The sequence below is a fragment of the Danio rerio genome, chromosome 3 (genome assembly GCF_052040795.2).
Source record: "Danio rerio strain M-AB ecotype USA chromosome 3, GRCz13ab, whole genome shotgun sequence".
NCBI lineage: Eukaryota > Metazoa > Chordata > Actinopteri > Cypriniformes > Danionidae > Danio > Danio rerio.
In genome coordinates, this window is record NC_141023.1 from 6105001 (window position 1) to 6117500 (window position 12500).

The 12500-nt window shown below is 38.9% G+C and overlaps 1 protein-coding gene across 11 annotated transcripts in view; it reads right to left on the bottom strand.

The window, feature by feature from the left end:
- atg4db (autophagy related 4D, cysteine peptidase b) overlaps positions 1-12500 on the bottom strand; it is a 47588-nt gene that overhangs the window by 6628 nt on the left and 28460 nt on the right. For all 11 annotated transcript variants that reach the window (XM_087241976.1, XM_087241967.1, XM_087241974.1 and 8 more), the window contains 2 exon segments: positions 5891-6010; positions 1-240 (listed from right to left, as the gene is read on the bottom strand). The exon segment at positions 1-240 is cut by the window's left edge. In XM_087241976.1, the coding sequence (XP_087098102.1) occupies positions 73-240; positions 5891-6010 (288 nt within the window). In that variant the 3' untranslated portion in view covers positions 1-72.

The following is a 12500-nucleotide window of genomic DNA, read 5'->3' on the forward strand; positions in this document are numbered from 1 at the left end:
AATATGTGATTGTGGTGTCCTTGGTCACATGACTCAGATGGGAGGAAGCAAACAGGAGACAGTCATGGTGAGTCACAGAAGCACAAACTCCTCCGTGCTGCTCCTCTTCTGATTTCGCCTCAGTTTGTCTTTGGTTTTTGTGTGTGTGATGTCCATGTCTGACGTAGAGCCGCTTTGTCCCTCGCTGTGACCCTCAACGAAGGTGAAGATGGGGTATTTCTGCTCGGATGATGACAGAGCCTGTTTATTAAAGAGAAAAGTAGGGAGAAAGTCAGAATACAAAACTGCATAATAGGGAATTTCTTTATCTTATTTATGCAAGGCAAGTTTATTTTTACAGCACATTTCATACATAAAAGTCAATGAAAGTGTGTTGCATAACCCGGAATAAAAGAAACAAGTGTAAGAAAAATCAAAACAATTGATAAAAATAATTAAAAAGTGTTAAAACAGGTTAGAAAAGAATGAAAAAGAAAGGAAAGACACATTAGTGCGATCTGTCACAGTCCTCATTCAGTAAAGGCACAGCTAAACAGATGCGAGTCCAGCGACGAGGGGCTGTTAGTAGCTGAAAGCAGATTCACCCGGCTTTGAACTCTTGGAATTTCTTATATGATCCTAAAGATCTGAGTGATCTGATTCAGTGAGCATATCTGTAATGTATTCAGGTCCTATGCCATTTAGTGCTTTATAGACCAGTAATAATAGTTTAAAATCTATTAAGAATAATATTAATAAATATAGCTGCAAGCAGCAATAAAGGGGCCAAGCACTTTTGGCCAAAAGTTGGCGCTGCTCCAGAAGTTTTTGAGTACTTTCAGGGCATGGGGTTGAAGATGCATACCATGTTTTGTAATGATATGTGAATGTGTTGGTAAAATATAGCATTTTTGGCCAAAAATCAAAATGGTCGACGCCTGAAATGGCTGACCTGTGAAAATCAGACATCATTCGACTCGACATGCTCTGCCGGATGTAATGAGACCAGTTTCATGAGTTTCGGACAAACGGTTGAGATGTTATAAACCAAAATAGCAAGTTTTTTGAATCTCCGGACCACTAGGGGGCAGTGCGCTGAAACTCTGCAGATATGAGATATCACCTCAAGTTCTTTTTTCGCAAGTTCTACGTTAAATTTAATCGCAAGTTAAACGAAAATGGTTAGTCTTATCAACTTGAATTCCATAACTTTTGGTTGGCATGGTATGTTGATCATGTGATTAAATTTTGGTGAAAATCGGAGAAACGGCCCAGAACGAATTCGATCAAATAAGTTTTTCAAAATTTTAAAATAGCTGGAAAATAATCATGGCGGAATAGGGTCATAGGGTGCCTTGAATCGGACTGAGCCAAGGAATCAGAGGAAAAAAGAATTTTAATTGTAGCCCATTCGGTTCAAAAGTTATCATGATAAACATACGGGAACGTTTGGACAAGTGGTGGCGCTAGAGAGTTTGATTTTGAGACTTCATGTTTGGTCTGATTAATGTTAAGATTGTCCTCTATCGTTGTGCCAGATGCATACCATGTTTTGTAATGATATGTGAATATGTTGGTAAAAAATAAAATTTTTGGCCAAAAATTAAAATGGGTGACGCCAAAAATGGCTGACCTGTGAAAATCAGATGTCATTCGACTTGACATGCTCTGCTGGTTGTAATGAGACGAGTTTTATGAGTTTCGGACGAAAGGTTGAGACGTTATCAGCCAAAAAAAGCAAGTTTTTTGTATCTCCGGACCACTAGGGGGCAGTGCGCCGAAACTCCGCATATAACCTCAGACCCTAATTGTCATAACACACACTAAGTTTGGTGTGAATCGGTGAATGCGTTATGGAGATATCGCCTCAAGTCCATTTCCGCAAGTTAAACAAAAACGGTTAGTCTAATCAACTTGAATTCCATAAATTTTGGTTGGCATGGTCTGTAGATCATGTGTTTCAATTTTGGTAAAAATCGGAGAAACGGCCTAGGACAAGTTCGATTAAATTGGTTTTGCGAAAAATTTAAAATAGCGTGATATGGTCATATGGTGCGTTTGAATTGGACTGAGCCAAGGAATCAGAAGAAAAAAGAATTTTGATTGTAGCCCATTCGGTTCAAAAGTTATCATGATAAACATACGTGAACGTTTGGACAAGTGATGGCGCTAGAGAGTTTGATTTTGGGACTTCATATTTGGTCTGATTAAATGTTAAGACTGTCCTCTATCATTGTGCCAAATTATACAACTTTCCCGCATACGCCTATATGGGCTGCCATTCAAATCCGGCGGAAGAAAAATAATAATAGGAACGCTAACGAAACGAAACCAATAGGTGCCTCCGCACCTACAGTGCTTGGCCCCTAATAATAGTGGTCCAGTTTTTTTTTATCAGGTGTCTCATTTTACCTCAATAAACTCCCCACTGGAAGGGTTTCAGGGCAAGTACGATGGATACAACTCGAGCCACTGCTGAACGTTTATTGCGTACACATACACAATGTTCATCCACAAAGCAGACAGCCGTACACTTGTCTGTCAAACTTCGACGTCCTTCCCTGTTTAATAACAGTTGTTAGTAGCTAGTAGCTAGGTTATCAACCGGCAAGCGTACCGGCCCTGAACAATAACTAACTGACAGAAAAGAAAAATGAAACTTACGTCTTAATTTATACACAGACACAACCTATCGGCTAGAAACAGTAATACACATCTCCATCAGAATAATGACATATATGAAAATACAACATAAATGTGCCCGCGTTTAAACTTACATGGCAAATATACATGCCTATGTTTGTTCTTCAAATACTCTGAAACATAATAACATCCATCACTAATAATATACTGAACATATTATAAACAATAGTGACGCATACTGGAAAGTCCTACAATACAATAATAATAATAATGCATTTTATTTAAAGGCGCCTTTCATGACACTCAAGGTCACCGTACAGGACAGCTAGAACAACCAGTTCAAATAAAAACACAATAAAAGTCAATTGAATACAATACAAACTTTAGAAATGCAGTCGGGTTATAGTGAATAAGCTGTTCTAGACAGATGTGTTTTGAGTTTGGATTTAAATTGTGAAAGAGAGTCTAAATTACGGAGATCAGGAGGAAGTGAATACCAAAGCTGAGGAGCAAAGTGGCTGAAGGGTCTGCTCCCCATGGTGACAAGGCCGACAGAGGGAACAGTGAAGCTAGAATTATACTTGCGCCTGGCGCCGCATCGCACACCTCCACTGACTACGCGCGCATCTCGTGAAATGACAGAGGCTTTTATACTCGCCGCGTTCACCGTTGGGATATTCTTTAAAATGACAGGGGGCGGTCAAAAGAAACCCAAAGTAAAGTCAGACAGATAAAGAGAGAAGTAGAAAGTTTCCGGAACTACGTCATATCATAATATAGTTCAATATATGTTTTTTATACATTATTTTAATGATTATAAGTATTTTTATAACAATTCAAGATTTTTTTTATTTTTATCAAATCATTTGCTTTTGTTCATATCTCTGCCAGTTTTACCATTTAAAGTTTATTATAATATTAATCACAAGAGAACATGAGTTGCTTTACAAATATATTTTTATTATGGCAAGAATAAAAGCAAAAAAAGAAAATGACAAAAATGACAAAAGTACGGAACCCCGGAAGGGACGTAGTGGAGGAGAAAAAAATTGGCTGGGTGAAAAAAAAAAAATGGATGAAAGAAAAAAAAAATGGGTGGGAGGACAATATATATTTCTAAGTTTTTGCGTTCTCTCGCAAAGTTTTGCGTTCCCTTGCAAAGATGTTTTGCGTTCTCTCGCAAAACTGTTTCTCCACAAACACTTCCTGTTCACTGCACTCACGTTAACCCTCCCGTTTTTGCCGAAATTCTCCTGTATTTTACCATTCTATCCCTTTCTTTAAATTACGGTGCGTCGATCGTCGCCTTTCATATGCTACCTCTGTACCAGTGAATGCACGTACAAGCGCTGACTGACAGACGCGCTCCATACAATAAACTGATCCCAGATCAGCATCTGTACAGAATGACAGTTGAATGAGGTGTGAGAGAAGGACGTAAACGATTTATATTTCGAAGGTGGAAATAAGCGGACCGGGTGACATTATTAACATGTGTCCTAACATTAACATGTGTACTCCGCCATTCAAATCAGTTCGGTTATTGGCTCCAGTTTTTTATCAACTACGTCTGCTGTCTAAAGTTAAACACTTTTTAAATCCCACCACTCTAGAGATGGCTGTCCACGCATTCATTACATCACGGTTAGACTACTGCAATGCACTTCACTGTGGCATGTCAAATTCCCAGGTTTATCGCCTTCAGCTGGTCCAAAACGCTGCGACTGGATTTATTTGTAAGAGTAGAAAACATGACCACATTGTCCCTCTTCTAAGAGGTCTTCATTGGCTGCCTGTGCAATTCAGAATTGATTTTAAAGTGCTTTAACTGGTTTGTAAATCCCTCCATAATCTAGCCCCATCCTATCTCTCAGAGCTGCTTCATCCTTACACTCCTGTGAGATCTCTTAGGTCGAGTGAGCAGAATCTTCTGTCAGTTCCACAATCTAGGCTGAAAAGTAGAGGGGACAGAGCTTTCTCTGTGGCGGGTCCTCGGTTGTGGAACACCTCGCCCCTTGAGATCAGAATGGCTCCATCATTATCCAGTTTTAAATCACTTCTTAAAACCTACCTTTCCAGCTTGGCTTTTTCAATTCAATTCAATTCAGCTTTATTTGTATAGCGCTTTTACAACGTAGATTGTGTCAAAGCAGCTTAACATAAATGGTCATAGTAACTGGAACAGTGTAGTTCTTTTTGAGATTATTATAATAGTTTATTCTACTGCTAATTTTGTACATTTTTACAGACGTTTCTCGTGCTTTATTTCTATGTTTTTATATTCTGTCTTTTCATTTATTTGTACCTTGTCTTATGTACAGCACTTTGGTCAGTCTTGTGACTGCTTTTAAATGTGCTCTATGAATAAATGAACTTGAACATTAAATAACATCTGTAATGACAGAATCATCTGTGGGAATAGAAAAGTTATGTGATTTGTTTAAAGTGGATCGTGTACCTAAAAGTAGAAGTTCAGTTAGGAAGTTTGTGGTGAATCAGGATTTGATGTCTGCAAAGCAGTTAGTAAGGGATAAAGGTGGGAGTTTGTGGTTGGGTTTGGTTGATGGCTAGAGCTGGGTGTCATCTGCATAGCAATGAAAATGTGTTTGGTGTTTGCGGAAAATATATCCAAGTGGAAGTAGATAGATGATAAATAGCAGGGGACCCAAAACTGAACCCTGGGGCACACCGGTAGTGACGGGGAGTGATGATGAGGTGAAAGACTTTACTTGAATGAACTGAATGAAATCGATTGAATGCAACTAGGAGCCAGTGTAAAGACCTGAGAACAGGTGTGATGTGCTCTGATTTTCTGGCTCTGGTCAGAATCCTGTCTTTTGGGGGAGCAAAGCATCTGACTCTTGCGATGTTTTGAGATGATAGTATGTTGATTTACTGAATGCTCTGAAATGACCATTGAAACTCAGATCTGACTCGAGTCACACCAAGACTCTTGACCTTACTTTTTGTTGTTTGACCTTTAGTGCCAAGGTACGCATTCACCTTGAGAGCCTCATCTCTGTTCCCAGATGCAATCACTTCAGTTTCTTGTTTAACTGATGAACGTTTTGGCACATCCAACTGTTCATTTCATCGATACACTGGCAGAGGGTGTCAATGGGGCTGTAGTCATCATGGCTTTTAAAATGTGGTTTTAAAGATTTTCTAGCATGAGAAACTCTATATTCACATCAACTGTGTTGCTGATGAGGAATTTGCTAAATGATAAAGGGCTGAAATGTTTTAGGGAGTGCTAGTTTTCCCTCACCTTACTGACGTCTGAACACAGACTGTGGAAATCTGCTCTGCTTCTGGCATAAAAGCCCACCGTACAGCTCGGGTCCATGCGACTGAACGCCATCTTCCTGACTGTTTTACAGTGAAACGACTGTATAAAGAGACAAACACATACACACACACACACACACACACCAAAGTAAATTTATCGCACTTTTGACAATAAAGTGGTTCAAATTTATGTCACAGAAAATACATGTGGTTACATCAACAGTTTTCATATTTTGATATTTCATTCAAGTTCATTTTCTATTTATTTATATAGCACGCTTCCAACTGCCACAGGGCTGCACAAAGTGCTTTACAGAGAGAAAATAAACACATGATATGAGCATCAAACAGTAAAAACAGCAATAAGCACATAATAGGAAGGAACATAGAAAAATTATCAATAAAAGAGCAAAAATTAAAATAAAAAAAATAGTAATAATAATAATAAAATATTTTTCCTAATTAAAAGATGCTACCACAGTTGACCAACACTAAACACGATAGAGAACATGACCGTCTTGACCCCCCCCCCCCCCCTTCTGAATGTGAAGGACTTATACTTCAAAAGACCTAGTAAATAAATGCGTCTTTAATTTGGACTTAAAAATAGGCAGCGACGAAGCCTATTTTAGCTCTAAAGGTAGAGAGTTCCAGAGGTGAGGACCTGCTATGGCAAAAGCACGTTCGCCCCTACTTTTGAGGTGGGCCTTTGGAACTATTAATAAAAACTGATCAGTGGAACGCAGGTGTCTTTGAGGAGTGTAGGTAACAATCAGTTGGGATAAATAATGAGGGCCAAGATTATGTAGGGCTTTATACACAAAGAGAAGGATTTTAAATTCGATTCTTTGTGTCACCGGTAGCCAATGTAGAGACCTCAGAATAGGAGTGATGTGTGCCTATTTCGGGCTTTTAGTTGAAAATCTAGCTGCTGCATTTTGCACTAACCGTTTCATTTTTTCATTTCATTTTTGATATTTTATTCCCGTTTAGCATTAGAGCTGCACAACATATGGTTTTAGTATCGGTATCACAATGTTAGCATTCGCAGTAGTCACATCATATTTGCAATGTTCAGCCTGAATGATTGTTGAGCAGGAGCTACAGAATTGTATTTAATCAATGAATTTATATTGAGTTTATATGATAAAAAAAAAAAAAAAACATTGTTTTAGCATTTTTGGCTTGTTAATTGGCCAAATATCTACATTTCAAAGCGAAAGTATGATTATTTCTTCTGACGATGAAAACTAAACAATATTTTTACTTGGTCTAAGATTTTTTTGATATTTGGACTACAAATGAGGCAAACCAAAGGAAGAAAAGCTATTTATTTTTGCAGTTTGATTATTGAATTTCTGTACCTGCAGTGTTTCCTCTAGGATTTTTTCCAGCTGTGGCGCCAGGCCTTTTTTTTTTTTTTTTAACAGATCTACCAAATACCTGTGGCGTTAGTTCAATGAATAATGCTGTGAGCGCAGTAGTTGAAGTTGAGATCCCATTTATGTAATAGCCTACATGTACGAGCATGTGAATCTCTTTGCTTGTGCATTTCCTCTGCTCGTGCACAAACCTTCTTGCACGCCACCTCAAATATAAGCCGTTTCAAGAGCGCGCAGATCTTCTTGTGCGCTCTCAAATAAAAGCTGCCGAGTGTGATTTAGTGCGTTTTTGTAACGAGTATGTCTCCAACATTTATTAGATTTGCTAGGAATGTTTAGGAATGTCTCTAATAGACACACAGAGCGATATTAATGCGTCCTGAAGTGAAGTGAAACGGTTATACGCCGTGTTTGCTAGTCTCTGTCTGTCAGTCAGTCAGCACGTCACCTTAAAGGGTTAAACAAATGATGCACAGCACTACTGCGGCTACAGAAAAGTTTGCACTGTTATAATCCACTTACCTTTTAATATGTTTTGATGCGATTATAATCCGCTATTAAAAAATAAAATGTTTTGAATGAGAAGCTGCAATGTAGCCGTGGCGAGATAAATTTTGGCGTGGCGCCCCGTCATGGAAGAATGAATGGAGCGGAAACCATGACCCGAATACTGCTAGACTCCCCATGAAACTGTCAAATAGAGTAATTAAACTCATCTTCTAAAACTGTATTCATTTCGCAAAATCACAGAAAAATTAAAGTCAAGATTGTAAAAAGCAACATTTTAATTTCAGATTTTGATTTAGTTATCAAAGTCTATTAAGTCAAACTAAATTAATTTCTTCTTTGAGTTGAAGCTAATTTTGAGCCACTTAATAATAACAATATTAATAATAATAATTCCTAACATTTATATAGTGTTTTTTTGGACACTCAAAGTGCTTTATACATTTTTGGGGGGGAATCTCCTCATCCACGACCAGTGTGCAGCATCCACCTGGATGACGAAACGGCAGCCATATTGCACCAGGACAATTCAGGACGCAGTTCATATTTCAGCCGCACCACAGAGAGCCATCTGATTAGTTTCATGTTAAATATCACGCAAACGTGTGCGTCTGGTGTGTGATAGTTTTAACTGTCATGTGCGCGCTGTGTCGCGGCGCTTCTGGTGTGCGACTTGCTTGACTGTCTGTTATAGCGTGAAGTCATGTAGGATTTTACTTGTTGCATTATTCTCGTAACAAGTCACGTCTGTGTGGATTGTCAAGACATATTCCCTCATCAAGTCCATAAACTCGATCTCAACTTGTATGAAGAACGTAAAAACCTGCCATGTTAAAAACCACGCCGATCTTAGTTCGAACCGCGCTGATCTTTTGGTTTGAACACGAGCAGAGGTGAGCAGCTGTAGCAGTGAAAATGAAAGTACCCGCCCCATGACGTCATTTAGCGGACCTAGTTAAAAACCAGACAGATAAGGCAGCATAATACAGAGAGTGGAGCAAAGCGCATCAAATGATCGATATTTAAAAGGGGGAAAAAGAAAAATAGATTCAATATATTATTTCATATTAGACACACATCTGGTGCTTGTATTTGCTCCTGCTATACGTCCACAACTTCACACATTGGGTTAAATTAGGCTTTACAGTTTCCATGTTCAGTCCTTCCACTGTATCTTTTTAAGAAAATGGCAGCAGCATTACAACCTGTCATTCAATCAGAAGACAAAGTCAAAGCCGAGCTGACAAACAATCTTTCCTAGACTCAGCAAAACTTGCAAAAAATACCTCTGTATTCCTGCAACTGCAATATTTACACATGTATATTTTATTCAAATCTTCAGCAACGCTATTTAACTCGTGAATTTGTTTTACATTTATTTACACCTTGTTGACCAATTTATGTACGGCATGGCCATTAAACATACAATGTTCCTTAACCAGATGGTTTTTCAAGTTACTTATAAAGAGAATGTTACTTCAGTCATGTTGTTGTAATGTTTTAAGTTGACTAGTTACACAATAAAAAATAATAATGAAAAAAATAAAAATAAAATCGAAATCGTAAATCGGTCAAACTTTATAAAAAACCTAGATTTTTTTTTTTGCCAAATCGCCAAGCCCTAGTTAAACCCCTACTTTTTTTTTTAGGACATCCTGGGATTTCTAACGACCACAGAGTCGGGACCGTGGTTTAAAGGGTCACGAAACACCAAAACACATTTTTTGATCTGTTGACAGTCGTATATGTGTCCCACACTGCTAAAAACACTGTTAGGACACCTATATTTCACTAAAAAGTGTAAATTGGTTGTTTTTGCGTTATTTAAGCAAATTCGTACTTCCGGTTTGAAACTAATTTTTGAAGCTGCGTCACGGTCATGACATAATAGCGTGTATTCCAGCGTGCAGACTGGACGTCTGTGCCAGAGTGTGTCTTATTACGTCTTACAGTGTGTTGCATTAATGCATGAGTAAGGCTTGGTTCAAACCAATCAGCGCGCTCTATTGTGCAACTTCATTAATATTCATTATTGTCAGACGAACGTTGTGTTGGCAAAACAAGCGTGAAGTGTTGCTTTTATAGTTTGCTACAGTTAAGTTTCGTTTTCATTTTCTCTCTGTGAGAGCTCAGAGTCACGTGTGGATTAACAGTGTATGCGATGCGCTGCAAAAATAACTTACGTGTCTAAGGAGGATTATTGTTTACCTGAGAGCTGTTCTCATCTGCAAACGCTGAGATCCGGATTCGCTGCTCATCTCCTCTTAATAAAGACGCGGCTCTAGTTGCTGGTTATTTTTCTGTCTCTACAGATTTGGTAAGTGAGCGACCAGTGCTCTTTGTTTATTCAGTTTGTTCGTATCGAACTAAGTTAACTATTGCACTGAGTGTAAACATGTTAGCACCTCAACCAAACTTTAACCTTGTGTAGGATTTTCACCGCATTTAGTGACCGGAATAACACACGCGGCTTTCTGACGCTACCTGCCGTGTGCATCTAAGTTTCCGGGAAATGCTGAGGGTTTTTTTCTCTCATTCGCCGTGCGGTATCAAACATTGCATGAAAAATACACGCTTAGAGCAGATCCTCGAATTAAATATCTCGTTTGTCGCGAGGGGCATGAATGAATTCCCTGAATGAAAGAGCCAAACTGCAGTTAAAGTCCACCATTTAATAATTTGGCAAATAATTCGACTACAGAGGTCCATGTAGGTTAAACACCATCACTTTCTCATGTGTGTTTGTGTTTGTATTTTGACTCTGAAACTTGCGCGTGCCCAATTAGACACTCCCACACCCTCCCACTTTTCTTCCTCCGACACTCCCCCCTAAACAGAGCTGGACACGCCCACTTTTCTGACTTTTTTCAAAGTAGAGGTGTGAAAACACCCTGCTGAAACGAGGGGGTTTCATGGCCCTTTAACATCTCATCGGACACACAGCATTCACTGAGCAGTATAGGAGTAAAGGTCAGCTGCAGGACCTGACCAATTTTCTTGCGGCACGGGAATACATTTCTGAATAAAACGCAGTAGCGGTCGGGAGCTTGTAATTTGAATGGGAGCGGGCGGGTACCCTTTCAAAAGGATGCCAAAAAACCGTACCGTACCACTCAGTGGAAATGGGTCATAACATCCATCTGGGTGTTTTTGGGAGGCAAGGCAAGGCAAGTTTATTTATATAGCACATTTCATACAGAATGGCAATTCAAAGTGCTTTACATAAACAAGAATAAAAGAAACAAGTAAAATAAAAATAAAAACAAATAATAAAAATGCGTAAAAACAAAACAAAACATAAAAACAGGTAAAATGTGATATAAAAGAATGAAGAAGAAGAGAAAAACATGATAGTGCAATCTGTCGGACGCAGCACAGTGCTCATTCAGTAAAGGCACAGCTAAACAGATGTGTTTTCAGTCTTGATTTGAAAGTGCCTAATGTTGGAGCACATCTGATCATTTCTGGAAGCTGATTCCAGCAGCGAGGGGCATAGTGGCTAAAAGCCGATTCACCCTGCTTTGACTGAACTCTTGGAACTTTTAGTTTATATGATCCTAATGATCTGAGTGATCTGTTAGGTTTGTATTCAGTGAGCATATCTGTAATGTATTTAGGTCCTAGGCCATTTATTGATTTATAGACCAGTAATAATACTTTAAAATCTATTCTGAATGTAACTGGCAGCCAGTGTAAAGACCTGAGGACAGGTGTGATGTGCTCTGATTTTCTGGTTCTGGTTAGAATTCTGGCTGCAGCGTTCTGGATGAGCTGCAACTGTCTGACTGTCTTTTTAGGAAGACCAGTGAGGAGTCCATTACAGTAATCCACCCTGCTGCTGATAAAAGCATGAACAAGTTTTTCTAAATCTTCACTAGAAACAAAGCATCTGATTCTTGCTATGTTTTTGAGATGATAGTATGCTGATTTACTGACTGCTTTGACATGACTGTTGAAACTCAGATCTGACTCCAGAGTCACACCAAGATTCTTGACCTTATTTTTTGTCGTTTGACCTTTAGTGCCAAGGTACGCATTCACCTTGAGAACCTCATCTTTGTTTCCAAACACAATAATTTCAGTTTTCTCTTTGTTTAACTGAAGAAAGTTTTGGCACATCCAATTGCTCATTTCATCAGTGCATTGGCAGAGGGTGTCAATGGGGCTGTAGTCATTAGACAGTAAGGCTAGGTAGATCTGAGTGTCATCAGCATAGCTGTGGTAGGAGATTTGTTTTTTTCTCATTATTTGGCTCAGAGGGAGCATGTAAAGGCCTATTTAATCGCTATACATTCTTCCGTGGCCCAATATGTACCTGCTACATGTGTAAAAAATAATGCTGATATGATATATCAAACACAATCGGTGGATGGCAAATATTTTGAGTGCAAATAAAAATCTGACTTCGGAGTATCCTCATCACAAAGAGGTGAACAAAGCTGACATTTAGCCTACAATCCTTGCACAGAATACACTTTTATCTGTTATCTCTCTCTTTTGGTAGTGCCTGATTTAAACATGATTTTTTGGAAACCAGATTTAAATTTAGCGGGAACGGTTGGGTCAGGTAGAAAATGGGGCGGGGCGGTCAGCGGGTGAACAAAGGCTGAATATACAGCAGGAGCGGTCGGATGCGGTATAAAACCTGGCGGGAGCGACACTGAAATTTCAGTCCAGTGCAGATCTCTAGTATAGTCTCTC